General features: G+C 35.4%; 2 protein-coding genes across 3 annotated transcripts in view; one reads left to right on the forward strand and one right to left on the reverse strand.

Annotated features, from left to right (window-relative positions):
• The window catches only part of LOC111054272 (dual specificity tyrosine-phosphorylation-regulated kinase 4), a 272216-nt gene extending 266805 nt beyond the window's left edge, over positions 1-5411 (forward strand). For both annotated transcript variants that reach the window (XM_039423690.1, XM_039423689.1), the window contains exon 12: positions 867-5411. In XM_039423690.1, the coding sequence (XP_039279624.1) occupies positions 867-1119 (253 nt within the window). In that variant the 3' untranslated portion in view covers positions 1120-5411. The remainder of the gene's footprint in view (positions 1-866) is intronic.
• Positions 5412-6713: 1302 nt separating this feature from the next.
• Positions 6714-24932, reverse strand: part of LOC111054311 (nucleoporin Nup37) — a 32329-nt gene continuing 14110 nt past the window's right edge. The window contains exons 2-6 of the mRNA XM_022341318.2: positions 15893-16093; positions 15192-15342; positions 10867-11086; positions 9484-9640; positions 6714-6898 (exon numbers count right to left, since the gene is read on the reverse strand). Coding sequence (XP_022197010.1) covers positions 6806-6898; positions 9484-9640; positions 10867-11086; positions 15192-15342; positions 15893-16093 — 822 coding nt within the window. The 3' untranslated portion in view covers positions 6714-6805. The remainder of the gene's footprint in view (positions 6899-9483; positions 9641-10866; positions 11087-15191; positions 15343-15892; positions 16094-24932) is intronic.

The raw sequence follows: 24932 nt of genomic DNA on the forward strand, positions 1-24932 counted from the left end.
TATGAACATATCCATAGAAAATATAAAGAAAAAATAATAAACATACATGATAAATTATGCACAAGGTTCTATTATTCCGTGGGTTCAGACAAAAAAACCTCCGTAAACAAAGCCATAGTGCATTCTCGTGACGTCAGCACAGGTAGAGCTCCTACACCAATAAAAAACTAGCTGATATAGATCAGCTGAAATCAACAAATTTTTATTGGTGTAGGAGCCTTACCTGTGCTGACGTTACCATCAACCACCTGTCATGCACTATGGCTTTGTTTACGGAGGTAGTGGTTCAGAACGCTAATAATTAATGTTTCATGAGCTTTTCAAATGTAATAGTGAGTTCCAAACAAGTTTGGTATTTCTCATTAGAACTCCTAACAGGACTAAAGCTGGACTCCCACATTATTACCATTATCAGAAAACGTGTCCAGTACAGAAGAATATGATTCTCATGAGTTGTAATGGGACTATCCATACTCGCTTGGTCGGGCTGAGTGGGTGCACGTTCACTGCCGCCACAATCCAATAAGTATATGGGGGAATCCAGCTTCTAATATACTTCTAAATACTAATTATGAAGATATTCACGTGTAACGTCATAGCCACCTCTAATACAAGGCCCTGGCCTACGATAATGCAACGTCGCAGTGTAGGCCTAGAATCTAATACATGATTGGTGAAAACGATTTGAAAAAATATCAGCTGATCTTTTTCACCAATCATGTATTAGACTCTAGGCCTACACTGCGACGTTGCAATATCGTAGGCCAGGGCTTTTTATTAGAGGTGGCTATGGTAATGTACATTTTTGGAGAAATTTGCACTGTTAACACTGCTGTGCTTTTCTAACAATGCTAATGGTTTCGCAGTTGGGACTCAAAGAAGAGAATGACGCCGGAAGAGGCTCTGCGACACGAGTGGCTGAAATCGTCATCGTCATCGTCGTCATCATCATCATCGTCATCGTCGACGTCGCAGTCGTCGCCGTCTGCCAGTAATCAGCAGCCGACGCAGCAGCTGCAGACGGCCGTCTACCGGACGTCTAGCAAGGCGACGCCGTCCAAGGCGTCAGTAGCCGACCATGCCGACCAATCAGGCGCCTTCCTGCCGCCCATCCTATGAGGCAGCCGACGCCCCTCTCTCTCTGATCTCATATTGTGATGGTGACTGCGATCTAGTCGCCTCCAAAAGCCGATTCTAATCAACAAAAACCACTCACAGAGACAGTGACAAAGTAAACTGTAGTCACCAACTCAAGGTCGCAACTCATATTAAATTCATGTAACTATCAAATATTGTGTCAATTGCAACTCAACAGCCCTGTTACTGATGAAGTGATGATCCAATGGTCTAATTACTGTTCGAACTCGTGTATTATAACTGCAGACCAAGTAACTGACACTATAGTTTGGAAAAGGCCTGAGACTGCCACTGTTCTGTGTAGTCTATTGGTTAAGTTAGATCGGTCAATTTGTTGGTGGTGTTCTACTACTTATTGTGATGGCGATCAACTCTCAGCAACGTGTTGGTCTTGTCATACGTGTTTGCAACTGACCACAAATTCACATTGATTTGCTTTATTCTCTCAGAATCAATGTAAACATGAGAAGAAGTTGGAAGATTGTTATCTAATCAGGTAAGCGCAACTTGTTTGTAGTTGGAAAGAGCTTCACTGTATTGGCTGCTACTAGTCCATCACAAATGGAATATGTATTTCTTGTAATTGATTGAACCAATCCAACTTGGCTGTAACTATTGAAAACTGTACCTATTGCAATAATTAAAAACCGTTTTTGTATTAGCACTCAATTGTAGTGATTCAATGAATTTATTGTTCAAGTGACACCATAATAAATTTCAACTTATTAAATTGTTTGATTTCAAAAACCATATTCTTCTATCAGTACTGATTACAGGCGAAGAATTCCAAGAATAAAATCAAATTGACCTTTAAATCTTTTTCAAATCTTCAACTTGAGGTTTCATGACCCATGCAAATGAAATGTATTCTTTTACTTCAAGTCTTGAATGTGCAATCTAGTTTTGAAAACCAATAACCTTGTTACGTCCAAGTTGGACTGTACTTAAAATGTTCCCTGTCTGTCATACTGTGTATTTCTATTTCCTCTGAAATTGGAATACGCCAACTTTTGTACTAGAATAACATACGTTGATGTTGTTGTTTATGTATGTTTAGCTATGTAACGTATCAGTGTTGTGGAGTAATGTTATTGGGATTGAAATAATCAGATTCGAAGTTTCTGTGTAAAAGAAATCCGTATTTGATTCATTCTGATTTTCAGATTATAAATAAAAATCTCGTACTATTTTCTATTAGTAGATTTACAATCCACTCCTTTCTCTTACTGGAATTAAAAATAATCTGAAACATTTGCTGTACATTTGATTGAAATTGATAAATATTATAGAAACGCATGCTCTTCTCTATTACATTTTTGCTAATTACTGTATTAAAAAGAGAATTGAAAATTCTAGAACATTCTAGTCTAGAGTTTTATCAATATGGCATTCTGGAATATTCTAGTCTAAATTCATAAAATAGATTCACAGTCTAAATAAATATATAGACGGTGAACTTTTCTTGCTTAATCATAATCATTTGTTGGATTTTGTATCAGGAAAGAATGAATAATTCAATGTGAAGAGGTTCGTGTCAGTTGTAATATGTTCAATTGGCCTTAACAATGGAGTGTGATTAAATTAGATCATAGATGTATTACAGATAAATATTCAGGTAGCCTAAATATTGTTTAATATTAAGTTATTTTTATGTAGTTGAATTGCTCTCAATTAACGTGAAGTGAATTCAATGTGTAGTTGTTATGATGGAGACGAAGAGCTCCTGTTACCTTCCAACAGCTCTTCAATGTATAACTGACTAATATTTTCAAGTAGCCTGATTTGATACCGAGTAGTCAATTTATAATTCTCGTTTTAAATGTATTTTCATAATTCAACACATTACGTTCTATGTTTGTTTGATATTTTACTTTTAATTCTGAAGCGTAATAGACTTTGAAAGACTGAATCCATTTTCAATTTGGTTGAAGCATTACTTATACTTAAACAATAATTTATGTTTTTAATTTCTAACAATATCGTCAAATTATTAAACTATCGAACCTCAATAAACTTTAACTCAATAAACAGTTGACTTTCAGTATGACAATACTCAACTGATTGAACCAGCCACCAGAGTGGAAGAGTGGAATCACCTCACTCTAAATAATAGCCGTTGTATATAGAATAGGTGTGTAAATTATATCGTACCATGATGTTGATAGTAATTCCTTCCATTGTAGAATTTTTATATTTAATCAAATAATATTCTTACTGAGAAATAGGGGAAATTATAGTTTTAATAACCAGACTGATATGATTTGTGATGTATCGTGAAGGCATAGTTTATAAATTATCCAATTTTATTTGAATTCGCAGTTTTTAATATTTGTTGGGACAATCATTTTTTCAAATGTCTTAAATTATCTTATGATATTAACGTCATTCATTAGGTCAATTCAAAATTATGTTTATTTCCAACATCAATTAACGTCCTTCTATCGGAAAAATATGTACATAACTGTAATTTATGGTATCTAATAATATTTAATCTGAGAGTATTTGAATCAGATTTGTTATTTGGATGGCAAAAATATAAATCGATAAAAATAACTGTTAGATTTGTATAAGACTATTGGCATTGCAATTGCTTCGGTTCGCCGCAATAAATCTCTTAATAACAAGGATAAAACTGATCAATATTTTTTTATTCTTTCCAATCATTCATTGAGATATCAATTTATCGTTAACTCTAATCATACAAAGGTTGATACACATTTGACAGAAACATGCTAAATAAGATATGAATTTGAAGAGTCCAGTAATATGAGCATATAAACATCACTCTTAACATTTACAGCACTCGACTCTTATTTTCCAAATTATTACTATTTATACATTTTGAGGGATAGTTGTTATTGGGAAGATTATAAAAAGTTTATCATGAAAATTATGTATAGATACATTATTATAGATTTGATACAATATTATGCTCAAATAAGAAAATTGACAAAATTAATATCATTAGTATTTTTCCATTCTCTTATAATTTAAATATTATGTACAGGGATCAGGGATGTAAAATTAGTTATTTGAAATTGGAAAATTACTGATAAATTCAGATGAATACTGTAGTATTGGTAGGCATGCAAGTAAAATATCAATCTTTATAAAAGATGATTTTTTTTAAATTAGACAAAACTGATGTGTTTATTTTAACTTTCAACTCCATTTCCAGATAACTGATTTTGAACATCTCTGATCAGTCTCAATCCTAGTTGCTTCATGGGTTAGTTAAAATCAGCAATGAGCATTTACCTAATAGTATACAATGATATTGTGATATAGTATCCATAAAGATAACAATATGTTGTAAAAATCACTTTATAAAAACAAGGGCTAAGGCCTGTTTCAGAACATCAATAACCGTAATTAAAGTTCGATAATTCAATATTCTGCCTACCGTTGTTTTTTTAAAGTGCTATTAACTACTGCTTATTGATTGTAACTCGAGTGGAATCGGTTGTAACGTGTGCCTGTTATTATAGAGTTGCTTATTCTAAAATTTCTGTATCATGCTAATAATTATTGTTGAACCGTTCGATTTATGCCATTATTCTCTAAAATATCTGACAAAGCTTTTGGTATTGGGAATGCAATAGATTTAACAATGGATTTTCAGGTTGAAACTCGATTCAGGTTGAAAATATTAATGATTTATGACAGGTCTAGAATTTGCTTTGTTTATTCCGCATCAGTAATAATTATTGCATGTTTCGTACCAACTTGCAGATTAGTTATTTGAATAAAAATAGTGAATGTTGTCAATGGTCTCAGACCACACGGAAAGTGTTACTTATTGTCAATATCATTTTAAGAAAAGGTTCAGATGTTTGTAAAATGTTGGATTTGTCTACCATCCTTAAGATTCGATTCACAGTTTAACTGTCTGTTACATTCAATATTGATATGAAATACTTTTACTATTGAAATTTGCAACTATATTTTTTTGTACAAATGATTAAAATTTTACTTGGAGGGTGAAAAATTCTATTCATTGAAACCGTTGTATTGTAAGTCATCTGCTCAAAAGTGGAATGAAAAATTACTGTATATGATTATGCTAGTTGTGAGATAAAAGAACGAGCGTATCATTCGAATTAAGAAATTATGATGTTGAGCGAATTCCTCATTTACTCTCTACCACTTTCAATTGCAGTTAATTTAGATTTATTTTCGAATATAATAATTCTATATTTCTTCTTCCAATAAATGTAGTGTTCACTATATTGCGCAATATGTTATGTGTTTTGAATAAATGCAATTAAATATCATCTAATGACTTTTAATTCAAACAGTGAAATACCTAGACCTTGTAACATTTTTCATAAGGACGACAGAATGCATTTAAAGATTGTGCCTAGTTCTTTTAAAATACCTAGATTAAGAAGGCTATGCAATAGAATAAGGCCCGGTTGCACAAAAGCCGGTTATATTTTAACCGTGATTAATTTCACGAGAACCAATCAGAGAAGGCCTTTTTGACAAGACGGCTTCTCTTGAGTGATTCTCGTTGAATTAATAGCGGTTAAAATTTAATCGGCTTTTGTGCAACCGGCACTAAGCTTTGATTCTGAAAACATTATATTTCTGTTATTGTTACGTAATTGACACACGAGTTAACTGGAAAAGTAGCTAACTTGAGGATAGCTTATCTAATATCAGTATTTTTACTGAAGTAGAGAGCAGACTCAGGTGACGCAGGCTTCAGATGTACATTCTCAACCACACAAAAACTGAAGAATCAGTAAGGGTGCGGCTTCACAAACACTATTTTACTGCTCCATCAACAGTGATTTTAATGCTGAAAATATTAAGCTTGATCGCGGCTTCACATGCAGTTTACTCAATATACTGCACTAAAATACCTGCTATCAAGCTATACATATGCCGAATGACATTGATACTCTACTAATCCGGATTCACTACAGCCACCTTCCATCCCTAAGATGAGAGCACGAAAATTGTGGAATTAATGCCAAATCAAGCAGTAGAAAACTGTTTGTGCAGCCGCACCTATCTGCAATAGCCCAATTCGTCAAAAAATCTAATCTCATAGATTCGAAAGATTAGTTGACTGAGCGAAGTGAGGTCTAAGATTCGAGTCGACGGTTTGGCATTTCTCTTAATGTTTAAATGTTTGAATGTTTAAATGTTGCGCATTTACGGCGAAACGCGGTAATAGATTTTCATGAAATTTGACAGGTATGTTCCTTTTTTAATTGCGCGTCGACGTATATACAAGGTTTTTTTGGAAATTTTGCATTTCAAGGATAATATAAAAGGAAGAAGGAGCCTCCTTCATACGCCAATATTAGAGTAAAAATCAGACTATAGAATTATTCATCATAAATCAGCTGACAAGTGATTACACAGATGTGTGGAGAAGCCAGTCTATTGCTGTATTTCCATAAGGTCTATAGTTTCAATCAGGTACTTGTGGATGAGAATTCTGCGTGAGGTCTACTGTTCACAGAACTACTAGTTAAAGTTGATGTTATGTTTAAACTATAAACATATACAGTATATATATAGGATGAAGGTACTATATAGGTATTGAAGGATTAAAACTGAAAGTATGTTTTGGAACGATTTATTACAATAAATAAAAGTAAGTAATAATACGATGAAATGGAAAAATATAGAAAGTAAAAAAGTAGTTCGGCAATTAGTTGATGGCAATTTTCCAAAGGCAGATGGATCTATCGACTCCAACACAAACGTATGGTAACTTCCTATGCCATGATAATCCACCTACACACTGCAAACACAAAAAAAAAACAGATTCTAGAATATTATTCTTCAATATTTCTAATTCATCAATCATGGTGTATTTCGAACGACTCTGCCAAGCGGCGAGAGTGGGCGCTTTCAAAGGAAATGCTAAATGCGATTCCGATCAGGTCAATCGCTATCAGGAAATGCATCTATTAAATAAACTGCTTATTATTAAATTCGTACATCTTCACTACTAGATTGTATTCCTTTATTTCAACAATATCTATAATATTTTTCGATATCAATGAAGAATTGAGATACAACTAAATAAATAGTAAACACTGTAGATCAAAATCCTTCACCTATATTTCAATTAACATGAGATTTAAAAATAATACTATGTCAAATAACCCAGTTAAAAATGCGTTACAGTAATAGTCTTTAAAGACTACGATTTTGGATTCTTGGATAATTCAATGATTTTATTACAGCCAGAAAATACATACAGTGCACTAGGCCATGTCAATACAATAAAATTTCTAACAGAATTACAATAACAATACATAAATAAAGATAATACACAACATTCAGTGCAAGAGCAGGCTTCAAAGCTATTCGGTTTTTCAAAAAATAAAAATAAAATAATACCGAAATATTAATAAACTTCAATTCTATCACAGTCTATACAGCCTATTCTAATTTTAATCTCTACCTACTTTTACAATAAATCGTGGACGAACTAAAACCATAGAAACTATTATCACAGTCAATTTACTTAGTTATATAGTGCATGGGTCAGACTCATCAAACTCATGAATGGAATAGAACGAGTTGGCGATCAGCCATGACTTGACCCGCTTCTTGAAGCTCACCAGAGCTCTCTTATTTCATCTGGTAGCCTATTGAAAATCTGATGCCAGATATGGGAAAACTTTTCCTGGATCTTTCCAATCTCACCCTGGGCAGGACAAGATTTCCATTTCCCCGTGTAGCATGACTGTGAACCAGATTGGCCCTGGTGTACAAATGAATATTCTCTCTAACCGAAACCAAGCACTCGTATATGTAAATGCTGTAGACTGTCATCACTCGTAAATATACAAACAATGTTTTGCAGTGATCAATCCAACCAGCCCTCATCACAATTCTCAATGCTCTCTTTTGCATTAATAGCACCCTATTCACACTCGCAGCGTGCCCCCACAGTCTTGTACCATATGCAATATGGCTCTGGAAAAAAGCACAGTAAGCTTGGCGCACAAAACCGTCAGGCACACAGTCATGATACAAGCCTTCTAAGCAGAAAAATGCCTACTTAGCCTTTTGCAGAGCTGACTGATGTGAGCCTCCCAGGTCAACCTACTATCCAGGGAAGACCCCAAGAGCTTCACAGTACCCGTGGCAATCCCAGAATTGAGGCTGAATGATAGCTTCTGAGTCTTGTCACTGTTAAGAGCCAACTTATTCAGATCAAACCATTGAGACGCACTTTGATACAGCTCCCTCACAGTAAGCCTGATATGATGGACTTCTATCATATGTCAGCGAATTCAACTTTTCTAATTATTTCAATTAAACAAGCCTAAATACTCGTACTTTCCAGTAATTCATAAAAAAGATTCAATGACAAATATTTTCATGTTGAAATGAATGCATAGCCATAACTGATGAATTGGGTTCATTCTACGAGTTTCTCAAGATCCAAGAATCTGTAAGTCTGTAATATAGAATGTCTCAAAAAAGATGGTTGGTTTTTCAGTTTTAAAGTATCCTGGACTTTGAAGGTTTAGAGCATAATTCTTTTTTTTTACAAGTCCAAGATTGTTAAATTGGCCCTATTTAGAAAAACACAAGTGGCACTGAAACCGCCGCAAGTGTAATACGAAGGGTCAATGCATTTAGGACTACAGGGTCAGTAAAAAGTAGTAAATTCACTAGGCATCATCATATGGCGTTCAATCCAGAAAACGTGAAGACTGTACCAGCATTCAGAGCTCCAAAGTCTCCGACGTTGCATTCGATGGCGATTCTTCTTTAGGCCTTGAACGCAGCTCATTACAGTACCACTTCTGATACACGGCAGCAATTAAAAAAACTCAGAAATATAAAGATAAGGATTACGATCAAAATCAAGGGAGTTGGTCACTTAAAAAACGTCAATCCTTCTTGGTACACCCTCACAAAATAAATAATCTTCAAGTCTCTCAAAATTTAAATAAACCTGAACGTCACTTGAAGTATACCAAAATTGTAAGTCAATATCCAACAAAATAGAAATGTGTATGTTCCTCAATATATTTACTCAAAACAAAGTAAAAAATCTGTAAACTCTTTTAAAACTTGACGCAAATTTGCTACATTAGATGTTGAAATTGGCGAGCGCAACAAAGCAGATACCTCCAATGTACCTAGAATGCATTCTAGGTACATTGGATAGCTCTATCCTTTCTAGCTCCGCACCGTTGACAGATCGTTTGTAGGATATGAAGAATAATATAACGAGCTACTAGAATATTCAATCTCAAACATGGAAATTATAATTGAATAATGAAAAGTTTTTTCCTGGTGAATATAATATAATTGAGATTTTGTATATATTTGTTGGTATTTAGTTGGAGGTAGACCTACCTTGAGTGCGGCAGTGGCGATGGGCTGTTTGACGCTGGAGTGCACCACTTTGAGAGTGTTGGCCGGCTGGCCAATGGTAGCGAAGTGCTGGTCGCTCTGATGCGAACACCTCAGCAGCCAGCCTTTGCCGTGCACCACTTGTCTGTCCACCGGTACACTGCCACAAAGCAAAGCAAAGCAAACAACATCAATAATTATCAATATACTATACACTAAACATGCATACAAAACATGTATGTGACATATTATAAGCTTGTAACATGTAATATGCTAGTAACATTCAATTTGATAGAAAGAAGCATGAAAAAGTGAGATAGAAAAATATTCAGAAATTAACCTTTTTTCAGCTGAATGAATTAGGTTACTAGCAACCAACAAAAACAGATAATAAAATAGTAAAATGTTGCGATAAATTATAGCTGATGAATAACACTGAAAAAAATATTTCAGTAGGTAGGGTGTCGATCCCGGCTCATTATGATTACACTGTATAACTTATGCGCGCTACAGTCGTTCGTCTGAATCGTTAGAATTTTCAATTTTGTATTTTGAGAGCCTCTGTTCAAACGTATCTGCTTTTGATAATCACTGAGAAATAGAATGAACAATGAATTTAACTTGAAAAAATGAGATACAGATGTTGTGTTTCAGAGACTCAGATGATGAATTTAACTCCTTTGTATAGACAAAAATGGATTTCATTTGTGAATTACTAGAGGATATTCAATAATTTTAATGAGCAGATGTTTATGAAATACAATGATGTCTCATTTATTTCCTGTGGGGTAGTACATTTTATCTAGTTTACGGGGTTTTATTTGTAAGCCGCTCATTTATAAGGATGTGTGCAAATCGTCAGCGGTCAAGCGTACCGAGTTCCAGCTGTCATAAGAGGAAATATGTACTTATATGGATAGATGGATATCTATATCAACCAAAGATCGCTCTGACCGCTGACCGTTCTGTGTGCACATCCCCACAACTTTTATAATCGTTTATTTATGACTCAGTTTATTCGTTATGACTCAAATCGTTTATTCAAAACGTTCTCAGTGAAGCACGATTTTGTGAACGAAACAGTGCGATTCTAGTTTCTAATTTAACCGATTCTGATTGGATGCATGAGAAACAATGTGTGCTTGGCAAAGACAGTTCTTAGAAATCGTTAATATACAATACGGTTCTTCATTTATTGTAAGTTATTTCAAACGAATTCTGGAATTTATACATCTACGTTTTTCCATATATCTATTTTTTCTTGAAAACATATGTAGACAACCAAGTAGGAGTTTTTTAAATATATTGATTTGTACTAATCCTTCAAATAATTTATTATCATTTAGAGAAGAATTTATTGTTCAAAATGTTTGAATTATCACTTACTTGGGTCGTGTGATGTTCCAAACGAAGAGACTGCCGCCTGCAATGGCTGCCACGATGAGGCTGTTGGCAGGTGACCAATCAGCTGCCAGCAGAGGAGTCTGCAAAGTTTCGAATGAGATGATCGCCTGCTGCCGCTCCACGTTGTAAATGCGCACTGTTCCGTTCTTCTCGCCAACCAACAGCTTTCCCGGTTCTTCGTTGTGCCAGCACACCGACATTCCTGCACAAATTACATTCTATTTAAATCAATTAAATTATGAAACAAATATGAAGATTTCTAATAGAGATCATAAAATTGAGATATTGTTTTATATTGAGGACACACATCAGAAAACCCTTAAAGGCGAAAGAAATTCATAGGAATTTCCCAGACGCAATGATCTACTTGAATGAACAGTTAACGCAAGAAACGCGCATACTTTACAAGGCGAGGACTATGATCAGGGAGAAAAAGATGGCCTCCATACGGACAAGCGATGGCCATGTGATGGCTAAAAGAAATCCTACATCAGGTCCATTCCGTATCAGATGTCTGCTGGACCTTCAGGACAACACGCTCCCAGCTGCTGACGCCACTGGAGGCGCCCCCCCCCCCGCCGACGCACACGATACGGCTACTCAACCGCCTCCGCCACATACAATCACCGCCAGGCAATAGATGAGTGCTCCAACTCAAGGTAACACCACAATCTAACTATTTATTTCAAATTACACATAAACTATTTATAAAAAACAATATATAAATTCAAGTTATAGAGTCAGTTATATAATCTCCAAACAAGAGTTATGAGACCCAATCATAGTGCAAAGGAGTGAACCCAGTATAATCAGTATAAGAGATAAAATATAATCAATCAAATTAACTGATAATTACTGTAAAGATTCAGGGTATATAAGAAAACCCACAAAATGAGTTACTTAATTCAAAATATAAAAGATATAGAAATACATTGAAGTCATTAATCAAATGCGAAATTTGACTACTATAAAAATGAAATACAAGAATGTAACGGCGACCCTAGGAAATTCTGGGACATTGTTAACGATGCTGCAGGACGGCCGGCAAATAAATCAAAATTTCCCCTGAATGCGTGTGAAGGATATAGTATTAGTAACACTGCACCACCCTCTCCTGAAGATATCAAACATATATGTAATGAATTTAACAGCTATCATGTATAAGTCAGGCGCAGGCTGGCTGGGGCTCTCCACCCCGCCGGTCCACTTGAGATGGACGACGCTGACCACGCCGCTACTTCTATGATCCGGCTGCGGCCAGTTTAAGCATTAAGGGCAACTCGGCACCGGGCTGGGATAATATACCGTCAAAATTTATTAAAAACAATATTGCCACTTTGATGACTCCCTTGCTTCATATAGTTAACCACAGTATCAACACAAATAAATTTCCAAAACCTTGTAAGATAGCCAAAGTGGTGCCAATCACTTTATAAATCAGGACAAACAACTTGACATCTGATTACAGAACGATTTCTCTGCTTTGCACCTTATCTAAGATCATTGAAAAATGTGTTAAATTACAGCTTGCTGATTACTTGGAACGTGATAAAATAATATCAGATCTCCAGTTCGGCTTTAGAAAGGATATGAGCACGTCTGATGCATTTTTTGAGTTTTCTGAAACATAGCTAAGGAGATTGGAGATAGGAGACGTGTCCTGGTTACTTTCCTGGACCTAGCTAAAGCATCCGACAGCATAGATCGACATAAGTTAATTTTAAAATTACGTTACAAAGGTGTTGGTGTGGAGTAAGCGTTGTAAATCGTTGGAGTTTCTCCAGGTAGAACCGCATCCAATTTTTTAGTTTAAATGGCATTGACAATGAAAAGGTTGGAATCGACTATGGAGTGGTGCAGGGAAGTACACTGGGCCCGCTCTTGTTAATGATATATATCAATAATTTAGAGAAGGTTTCCACGGGTGGCAGGTTGTTCCTTTTCGCTGATGACGCGACAGTGGTGTCGTCTGGCTGTACGTGGGACGAAGCTTATGAACAGGCGGGGGCGGACTTAGTCAGAATCAAACGTTGGCTGGAGCCGAATACTTTAACATAGAAAAATCCAAGCATATCTACCAATATTTTTCAGAATTGACAGTGACCCTGCTCCAAGACGGCTGGCCCTCCATTCCTGTGGTGATTCACAGTCGGTGGACTGTGGCTGCAATGTTATTGAGCGTGTAGATCAATACAAATATTTAGGTGTAATAATTGATCATAAATTATCCTGGGTTCCAAACAGTCATATAGTTAAAAAAAAGGCTCCGAAAATTCATTTACGCCTTTTCGAAGCTTCGCAGCGTGCTGACTGTGGGTCAGTGTAGGACTGTTTACTTTGCCTACGTGCAGTCGTTGCTTCAGTATGGTGTCCTGACGTGGGGGGGAGTCTCGGCCGCCGCGCTGCATCCACTAGCTGTCACACAGATATCACTCATCAAAATAATTCTAAATACTGTAAAAATATCCGATTTCCTACTGAGCAGCTTTACTCCGAATTTCCTGTTCTTGACATAAGACAAAAATATACATTAAAACTCTTCTAATTAATACCAAATCTTACAGAACAGAAATTTTTACACAGCTACACCATAATTACCCAACTAGACATATATGTTGAATTTTGGATTTAATACACCTAGAGCTACCTTTGCATCGGTCGATAACAACACATTTCGTATCGCTCACCTACTCCATCGCAACCTTCCAACTACAAAAAAAAGAGACTGATGGATGCAGTGTTGCTATTTAGAAAAATAAGATAGTCACATGGTTGCTTAATATTGGTCGGGAAGCATCAGAAGCCCTCATAAACTCTCCTTATATGTAGATCCTGATATATTCCAATATGCAAACTCTGTTAACTCCGTTACTGTGATGGAGCACTCTTTACAATATGATAATTAATCTCAAAACTTTAGGAGATACTCCAACATAATACTATTAATTGTGTGATTATATTTAATGATTGACTAATTCAATTACACTAACTGACACTGACATTTGGTTTATTTTTCCTCTGTTCGGTTGAAGGATGAGCACTGTCTCCAATTAACTCAACTAACAAGTCTCATTTCCAATTTCAAATTTGAAACTCTTGAAAGTGACAATTTGGAAAATGCTTTTCAATAGTATTGTACGTACATTATTTTTACATGATTCATAATGTCGTTAAAAAAATAAAAAAGTACATGTACTCCTGGCTTTTTAATATTATTTCAAGTGTGTTCATAACTATTTTCATGTTATCAAGTGTGCAACTTATTGAATAGAATATAATATTATTTCATTTTATTTCAAACAATTTCCTCTACCATCAAGTTATTAGTTTTTTCTCGATTACATTAAATCTTTATTAGATCCTTTCGTTTCTCACATCTGTCTCAACCTTTGAAAAAGGAATTTCAACGTGTCTTCATTTCAGCTGATGTTAGTCTTCTAACATCAAAGACTCATTAATGAATCACTTAGTTTTGCCGAAACAATAAAAAAATTAAGAAACCCCAGTTATGCTTACAATAAACAAACTGGCTGGCCAAAAATTGGATCAGCCAAAGTTTATTTGATGCGCATAGCAACTCACATATTTGTTTTTTATTATTAGTTTGCATTAAAGCTTGAATTCCCCCTTTACAGTCGTCGGCCGTTTTCACTCTCACCAATTTGTTACCGACACGACACCCAGTATGTCCTCCGAGGCTCCAATAGGCTAATGTCGCCAACGGCTGATTTTCAGTCAACTTAAGGACATTCTGGGTATCAAGTAGTGATAAATCGCTAACAATTTGTTTACACTAGCATTGTTCGAACGATATGCGAAGATTAATATTTAATTATACTTCGAAAACCTAATACGGAGAATTTCCGCAGTTGGTGTTTTACTTGATTCTTTGTACCCTTTGAGCCCGCAAAACGTTGAACAATAGATAAAGTAATTCTAACAAAGATATGATGTTCTTGACAATTTTTTCTTAGCGTTTTTGAATTTAAAATCTTACGTCTGTATTGATTTTAGCTGACATTTATTATTCTGCCTTAACACATTTATTATTCCGCCTTAACAGTTGAATTTCACCACTTCCACTTGTAAAATAGATTGAATATTCTTCATGATTTTTTATTATTTCGATTTAGTTTTTGAGTCCAGTTTTGTCCAAAAACTTTCTTGTTCAAACACTCATACAATATTTTTATCGCTGATGCCTACCAGGAAATCATGGGCATCAGATGTTAATGGGAGAAGAGTGCTTCTTGGCGAATGATAATAAATTACAATTTATTACTGGAATTACTATTTACGATGCTTACCAGGAGATTTGAGAGCGAACTCAGCCACACACTTTTGGCCATCCTTCATGGCCCACAACCGACAGCTGAGGTCATCACTGGCCGACGCCAGGTATTCTCCATTCGACTCGAAAGCAATCGAGTTCACATAGTCTGTGTGACCAGTCAGCACCTGAAAACAAATCAAAGGATCAAATTATTCAGACGAATTTATCGCGCTTACTTCAGTTTATTTACAACGCTGAATTTCTTGTTTGAGCTTACTATTTTCCTTCTTAAGATCGTTGCACTGTTGATCTTAAGATCGTTGCACTGTTGATCTTAAGATCCAGAGCACTGAATTTGTTATCGAAAAGTTGTTTATTGCAGTCTCAGTAATTTGCTCTTATTTGTCGTGCCATGAATCACATGGATTTTTGGCAGTTAGCTTTTCCGATTCCGGCGACTCACACTCAGGGTTTTCACCTCACGATTCCTTCAAAACCTATTTGATAGAAACGCTTTTAAACTCCGCATAAAATAAATAAAGTACCAAATTGTTAAAATAATGTTATTATACTACCTAGTATAATAATGATAATAAAACTTATTCTCTCTAGGGCAATCCATATTGGGAAAACCTAACTGCATTGTTTCATAATTAGAACCAGCTTTGAGATTTAAAAAAAAAGAAGTAATCAAACTGGAGGATATAGAAGAAAAACATTAATTGTTAAATGTACCTGCTCTGAATATGCATCTACTGTGTTCGAAGAGAAGAGTATCAGATTAAAATCCTTGGTGGCAGCACAAAACATAATACATTTGGGTAAAATATTCAACGAGGTTTCAGGGCTCCAAGCAAGAGCATCAACACGGCAGTTGACTGTAAAGTCTTCAAGTAACTCAACGTCCACTTCTTCTTCCAACTCTTCATCCTCTTCCTGAAACAAATGAACTGATAAATATCAACTCAATTGAGTATGTGAGTTAAAGTCTAGATGGCTAATGTGCTAACTATGATTGTGGCTCTGCAAGAAAATTTTGAACAATTTTAATAATATGTGCAAACAACAATGGTGAGAATATTATTTTATAGTACTGTGAATGACAGGTAACTGTGTGAATAACAGTTCGAACTGTGCAAATAACAGGTAAAATAAATCGTTTCTCAAAATATTTCAAAGACAAAGGAAACTAAATCTTTTCTAATTTATGTGTTTCACATGAGTATTATTTTGGATGAACTTTCTAGAATGAGTGTAAATTATCTCCGATTAGCCAGTCCATTTAGAAAAATTATGTTATGCTAACCGCTAGCTTATTTGTTGAAACTAACCCTAGTGACTTAGCTCTAATTAAAATAACTGGACAATATAAAATAAAAGTGAAGTGGAATTCTTTATTGAAAGTCAATACTACAAACTGCAAATAAAAGGACAACGTACTGCTGCAGAAGAAAGCTCTCTAAGAATAAACAATGTGCAAAACTATGTGATTTCAGTGCGAAAACTATGGGCAGTTGTTGGGTGCATTGGAACTCACCACGAATCCTTCGCGGTAAGTGAACAAAATCATGTTCTCAATACAAGAAAAATCAACGTACCTATATATCGACTCTCAAAAGTGAAAGATGGGTTCTCCACATTGACTGTTGAGTCAATTAAACCTATATAAGACTGTTTAGTCTGTTGATAAAAACTTACTCGATTGTAAACTTCGTTTTCGACTATGCAAGGCTGTGTTATATATAAACTATTTTTAAGACTATTAAAAACCTTTTCATCAAATAACTGTGATAGTAGCTGTGATATTGCTCACAGAAATAGAAAACTCTTTGTGTATTCTACATATTTATTTTTTTTATTCGACTAACTGTTACAGTACAAACTTGTAGTCCTATAATACTATAAAATTCTTTCGGAGCAGTGAAATGCTTTGGAAAAACCAGTTAAACATAGCCGTTAAGCGTAACTACTGTAACAAAGCTGAACAGGGTGAAAATTTGTGAGAATACATGTGTCAAACTTGCCAACACTTAGTCCACGATAATGACAAGGCTGTCGCCAGTGACTGTGACGTAAGCAAATGGTATCACGTAGAATGCATTAATATCACTGACCGACAATATGAAATGAAATGGAGAACTGAACAGGTGTGGCTTTGTGACAATTGTAAACAACAACTCAATAATAAAGCAATTAATAGATAGATAGATAGATAGATATATTTCTCGATCCATGAGACATCTATAGATGCATGAGATCACGTCAAAATATTAGAACACATACATAATAGAGTACTAGTCAAATTATTATGCCTTTATGGTTTCAATGGTTTTTATAGCATTACAGGTCTATGCTGGATTCAGGCAGCTGAAAAAACTCGTCAACATGATAGAAGGGGTTAGCGCAGAGCCACGTGTGTAGAGTTTTTTTGAACTCTATGGTTCTCATGTCTCTAAACTTGAGGGGTAATTTATTAAATCAACGTCTACCCATTATCAGATGGCTGGACCTTAGTCTTTCCAGACGGACAAAAGGAATGTTGATGTCATGACTATGTCGAGTATTAATCATATGAACGTTCGATCTACATTGGAGCGTTTCTCTACACTTATGAGTGTGAACAAGGCTACTGAATATATACAGATTCACTACCGTAAGAATGCCAAGCTCAACAAAAAGTGGCTTACAGTGGGCTATTCTATCGGCTCTACTCATTATTCTGATAGCTCTCTTCTGCATTATTAATACCTCTCCAATCCTGGTAGCATTACCCCAGAACACCAGACCATACCACAGAACCGACTGGAACAGAGCAAAATATGAAGACTTTACATATTCAAAAGGCACACATGACATCAAACGCAGTAAGAGGAAGTTCACTCGAGACAACCTATCTAAAACCGTATCAATATGAGGAGCCCAAGACAGATCGTTATCCACCGTCAGTCCAAGAAATCTGGCCTTATTAGAAATCGAGGGGTCGCTCACATATGGTCTTAAACTGAAGACAACTGTCTGTGTCTTGGCTTGGTTCAATAGAAAACCATTAGCTGCAAACCAATCAGAAACCTGTGTCATTGCATTAATGGCCCCTTCACCAACTGTCAGAATATCACGACCAGTATTTATCAGAGTAGTGTCGTCTGCATAAATATATGTATTGGCATCCACATTATAAGGTAAGTCATTCACAGCTATCAAAAAAAGCAGAGGCCCAAGAATGGAGCCCTGAGGAGCTCCACATTCAACACTCACTGTAGGTGACCATTTTCCATGAACCTCAACCGTCTGTTTCCTGTTACAAAGGTAGGAGCAAATCAAATTTAGAGCTGTACCCTGGATGCCGAAGAAATTCAGTTTCTTAATCAGAATCTTGTGACTGACACAATCAAATGCCCGACTCAAGTCACAAAAGGTACCCCAGGCAAAACCCTTCTTCTCAAATTCATTGAGTATGTCCGTGACAAGAGCATCAATGGCATTGGTTGTTGATCTACCCCTACGAAAACCATATTGGGAGCCCGTGAAGATGCCCTTGTTCTCAAGAAAAAAACTCAGCTGCTCCGAAACAATACACTCAAAAACCTTGGCCAAGACAGGTATGAGCGATATTGGCCGGTAGTCTGCTGGATCCTCTCTGTTACCCTTCTTGAAAATCGGACACACTCGGGCAAGATGATGATGGTAAACTATGACTGGAGCTCATTTAATCCTCATCCAGACCCAATTCCAAATTCCAATCAATCCTGGATATGCAGTACTTGAAATGTTCAACATTGCCAGCCGAAATACACCTGAAAGTTTTGACTGAGGCATCCTCCTTTGCACCTGGTTCCGAGGTCTCCACCATGTCACGCAGTTCAAATTTGACAGCATCATGATCTGAGTAGAGGAAAGGGAGTATGTCAGATCTAACATCACCCAAGCAAGCGTTGGAGAAAACATTGTCCAGGCATGCCAGATTACGAGTGAGTTTTGAATTACAACAATAGAAATCAAACTGACGAAGCAAATTGACGAAATCCCTAGAAGTCTTTTGATTTCTCAAAATGACAAAATGAGCATTCAAGTCACCTCCAAGAACAATCCTGTACTTACACCACCCAGAGAGAAAAATCGTAGTATCTCTTCCAGCTTTTCCAAAAACAGGCCAGGATCACTGTCAGGAGTGCGGTACAAAGATACCACTATCAACTTATGTGACTGAACATGCACTGCACATGCCTCTATGTGCCTTTCAACACAGAATTGAGACACCTCTATTTTCTGACAAGTTATATGATCAGCACAGAAGATCAGTGTACCTCCGTGTGATCTTTCCTCTCTAGCATAAAAGGATGCCAACTTATAACCGGGGATGACACACTGCTCTCTGCCCGAATATTTCAATGATGCCATTGAGGACTCCGACAAGGTAGTTAGCAATCCATACAACAAATCCAATACTGGAAAGACAAAAAAGACAAACATAACTATGAAGTCATAATAGAAATCCTTCTGACATGAACTACTTGAGAAAGGAAATCAAACTGCTAAAGAGGGACAGAGAAAGACTCTCTGATGCCCTAGCTAGGAAACCATATACAGACTGGAAGATATAATTCTAGATTTTTCTCAGGACATACACCCTGAATCTAACTGTCCTATCAGGAGAAATGCCGAGGATATTACTAAAAATCTGGTAAATGATCTGGTAAAAAATCTGGAGCCAACCAGGATACAGAGCAGTCACAGCAGTACGCTAGGAGGTGACAAGCCCATCCAATCTACAAACACTTCACAAACGGACGCAGAAACCAAATGTGATCGCCCCCTCATTATAGGAGACTCACTTCTCAGAGGAGTGGACGAAATACTTCGCAGCCAGTAAATAAAGAAAGAAATAAACAATGAAAAAAACTCACCCAGCCAGTACTCTCTGGGATTACATATGCAAATAGAAACTCAGATACAACAACCAGCTGCAACGGACCAGTTTTTGCACCATTTGACTTGTTGTCATCTCAGGACATAAATCTCTTCGAGAAATTAAAATCAAATAACTCAGCCAGATTTGATGAAATTTCAGAAAAGTTACTCAAGTTCTGCAAGGAAGAAGTTCTAAGGCCTTTGACACATATAATAGTTCGCTGAACCAAGATATATTGCATGAGAAACTAAAAATATCAAGAGTCTGCCCCTGCTTATAAAAAGGGTGACAAGTTTAATCCAAACAATTACCGGTCTATTTCCAACCTAACCAGGGTTTACAAACTTCTAGAGAGGGAAGTATATTACCAGTTAATAGCCCACATGGAGAGGAATGGACTGTATTGGCAATGTTCCAGCATGGCTTCAGGAAAGGGCGTAGCACAAATACAACCATTGCATATTTATTGAACGTTATAAATGATGCATGGGATAGAAGATAGCAACAGGCCTGTTCTTGGACTTACAAAAGGCATTTGACAACATCGATCAGGAAATTCTCATGGGAAAATTGAAACAAAGGAATATAATATTGCTTTGCAATAGATCGAGAATTATTTTACTGACAGACAACAATATGTAGAGATCCTCCACCAACATCAAACTGCGAGTGTTAAATCAACTTTTAGAAAGGTGATGTAATATTACATTTTTTCTCACATTGGAATCGAATCTTCAATTCGAGATCTATGAAACTTTATAGTAAATATCAGAGTCATCGATAGATGGACAAACTTTTTGACGGAGATTTTTTTATCGTAAATGATTGTTGCATTGTTCCATGGTGTCACCGAGGCTTGGTTAGCAGAATTAATAGATAAATAGTTTATTTAAATCGAGATGATATATGAAAGTTTGAAATAATAGTTTCAAAATAAAGTTTTATTGAGAACAAATATAAAATGTGAATTCTAAACTTGTAATTTATAATTTTTTGGTGACGTGTCTGTAGCATAGACAATGATTTTTTGAGGTCTCTCTGTTCTGACTTGTAGTTTTTCCGGTGGCTTTTTTTTCTTCTCTGAAACTAATGGCTGGCTAGGTGTGTGTTGTAAATTTTTGCTCTGAATCATTTTCGTTTATGTGAATTTATTAATGTTTTAAATTGAGTTTTAAACAGTTTATAGTGTTCTATTTTATCCATATAATTTGTTTTGTGTGTATACAAGCCAATAGCCACTGTTTTTCAACTATAAACCGGATAAGTACTTTAGTTTGTAATAGGCTACCTAATTTTAGATGCTTAGACTTGTAAGTTATTGTTCTTTGTATTTGTATAATTTTATCCATGAAGATTATAAGTTCATTTGCTCTGAAAACTGGATTTCTCATTCATAGGCGATAGATCCATTCATAATTTATCAAGAATCTATTACATTGGAGCCGACAACTATCCTTAGGTTAATAGGTGTTAAATGCTATTCCAACCAAATTAGGAGAAATTGGTAGCACGGCAAATGTTACCCCTGTGGTGGGACCGAATTACAAAATAAATATGTCCCAAATGGTACACCATGAAATCCCTGGTTATAAAAATTATTAGTAGGATAGATATCTTGATAGGTTATGAATGGTATAATGCTGAATGGGAAATCGGTTCAAGAGAAATCAAGTTTTAATGAATAGATATCAGTGCATATTACAAAATGGCATACAATATGAAAAATATTAAAAATGATGATGAGTTAATAGCTGCCTTAACACAACTGTTTGATAATTTTAAACAAGAGCAAAATGCTAGGTTTGATGAGCAAAATGCTAGGTTTAATGCTAGGTTTGATGATATGAAGCAAGAATTTGCTGAAACATTGAGTGATAATCATGAAGATGAAAACAAATTGAAGCAGGATGATAGTAGTGTTAAGTTACAAGATCAACTCATTCAAGTTTCTGACAATGTAGGCCTAGTTACTGTTGTTGAAAAAGTCAACCCTAGTGAGATAGTAGAATTGAATAAAGAAGTAGGTAGGGAGTTGTCTTCACTGAAAGTCAACTATCATGAAAGTAATATTGCTACATTGAAGGTTAGGAAAACTATAAACAAAGTGAATGATTACATGAGACAGATTTCTGTGGAGGTTAGGAACAATGTAAACAAAATGAATGTTGCTTTGAGTCAAGTTGATGAGTTCAACTTTCAACTGAGAATTGAAAAGGTGTATGCAATGCATTCTCAAGTGAACATGACTAACTTTTGTAAGCAAAATGGCTTTGTTGAAACAAATGAACCCATGAATAAAATCATGTTATTGAAGTGTGCTGGGCACTCTCTTTAATTCAAGCCTTTTCCCAAGTTATAATAGTAAATTTAATACGCAATAGACTAGAGCCATGATTGTAAGTGAGTTAGCGAAATAAATTATTTTCTCTCTCTATTAGGAACGGCCATGACTTCGAGTTTCCCATGATAGATATTTGAAAATTGTGGCTCCGAGTCGTCGAGGAATGTAGATTATGGAATTATCTCTAAAACTTAGCCTTCTTGTCGCGACATAAAATGCGATAAGTTGGAAAACAGCAAGCATTGAAATTATAACAAACTACCGATTTTGCAGTTACTATTTGGTCCTAAGGCTCTAGAAGCCACGCGACGATTGGTCAAATTGATTCCATTCGCCCAATAGGAGACCTGTTTCTAAAATACAGTAGTGGGGCGATTCCCCAGCCAACAGACCAGATTACGTTCCAGAGGACACTTTGCTAGGAGCACTACGAGAGTAAAGATGTAGTCATTATGTTTCGCCCTTTTTTGGGCAAGTTTATAAGTTTAGATCATTAGTTAATGTAGTTAAAGTTTAAAATTTCTAGTAGTGCCATGTCCTGAAAGGTTTAATTGTGTTTCTTCATCATGTACGAATAATTGTTTCTTCAAATAACCGCTAAGGTACGTAAAATAAGGTTAAAATATAATTTAGGGAATTTTCAATCAATTTTGAAACTTCCATAAGAGTATTGAATTAATTAAGCCTGTTATTTTTCAAGTTAATAATATTGATTGAGAATAATCCTTTTGATTTTATTAGTGATGGAAGATACTTATAAATTTTTTTCTACAGAAGTATGGAAAGTTTTCAGTTACGTTACATTTGAGTTATTGTTTCTGGAGATAGATTATCGTAGAGTATTGCTGAAAGTCAGGAAGATAGCATTTAAATTGGAATGAAATTTTTAAGATTATGTTCATATTGAGTTTATGACATTTTATAATTTATATTTTTCAGACTCTGTTTTCTTATGACATTAAGGCTTTCGAATGATTTAGTAAATTTTTTATGATAGAATCTTAATAGACGAAGAAGAAAGTTTTTCTTTTCCAGGAAATTAATGTTAATGAATGTTCATTTTAATTAAGGTTCTGAGCAGTTTTGGGCGAATGCCCGTTATTTACACTTGGATTGCGTCCTAAAGTTCATAAATAATAAATAAAATAAATGTTGGCTAGCGCACAAGTTTCCAACAATACTAGCCGAGCTACTATATGAAAAATTGTATTTGATTTCGCAATCCAAACGAAAAATATCATATAAGTTAACATCATAATTAATGAAGTATTCATTTTCTAACGCATTATATAATTTATTACGGATGTTTTCATAAAGGTTACATTGTATTTCAATGACACTCTGGCAAGTAAATTTGTTTTAAATCTGTTAAATTTTGAGAATGAAATCAGAACGTCAAGATAAAATCTAAATTAATAACAATAAACTCCTGTTTTAGCTTTTGATGAATTGTAGGAAGAGTTAGAAATTAATGCTGTAATACATTTATTTACAGCGGTTCATGTGTGTCCCCAAACCAACTTCTTGTACTACCACCCCTTTGGTTCCGCAACTTTATGTAAAACCGCTTCAAGACACCCGTTCAGACGACAGGTCTAGGGACGTAAGAGGACGCCGCCGTCAAGCCAATTCAACCGGTAAAAGCTCACCGCCAAAACAAGGTACTGTAACCCCGACGATAAAGCAACGTACAGACCAACGAAAGTGCAGTGTAGTGAAACAAAGGTTCATTCGAGAATGTCAATCAAAAGTGGGGATTCAAAATTATTATGAAATGGGTTATATGGGTTACTATCGACGAAACTTGGGTTCAACGGGCTTTTCTTTCTTGAGTAATTTTATGTTGAAGTTAATTATTTGTTATTTGATGACTGATATTGTTTGGTTTTGTGACGTATTGCTATCTAAACGGGGATAGTAATGCGCCCCCGAATCAGATGAAGAATGTCAACAAAGTAACATGAAATTGTTGTTTCTGTTGTTCGATTTTAGTTGCCAATGTTTATTGAAACTGTTTGTATTTTTCAATTATTTCAAATTGTAGTGATTTTCTATAGTATAAACCTATTAAATCAGGCATGGCAAGATTAATTGAAGTTTTCTTGACTCTAGCCCGTTCACCTGCATGAATTAGGTATAGACTCAGGTATTTTCTAGATGTGCCGCCTATTTCTAAATTCTAATTTTATTCAAAATTATCTTATCTATTATCTTCTTAGGCACACAACTGCGCCGACTCTGCTGTCTAGAGATATTTAAATCTCTGGAATTCAAATTTTCTAAAAAATTAAATTTTTCATACTTACTCTAATAATACTAGATCAATTTTTCTGAGTCTATACTTAATAATTCATCTGTGAACGTGTTAACTGTCAATATTTTGGGTTTGGAGTTGAATGAATAATTTATTGTTGCTACTCCAATTTTTCTGAAGTTTAAATATTGTAGATGAAACAGGAAAGTTATTCAGTTATGTTAAACCATTAAAATGATAATCTTTTGAAGTGCTTAAAGATAAAGTCAAG

This window comes from Nilaparvata lugens, chromosome 3, assembly GCF_014356525.2.
Source record: "Nilaparvata lugens isolate BPH chromosome 3, ASM1435652v1, whole genome shotgun sequence".
Lineage (NCBI taxonomy): Eukaryota > Metazoa > Arthropoda > Insecta > Hemiptera > Delphacidae > Nilaparvata > Nilaparvata lugens.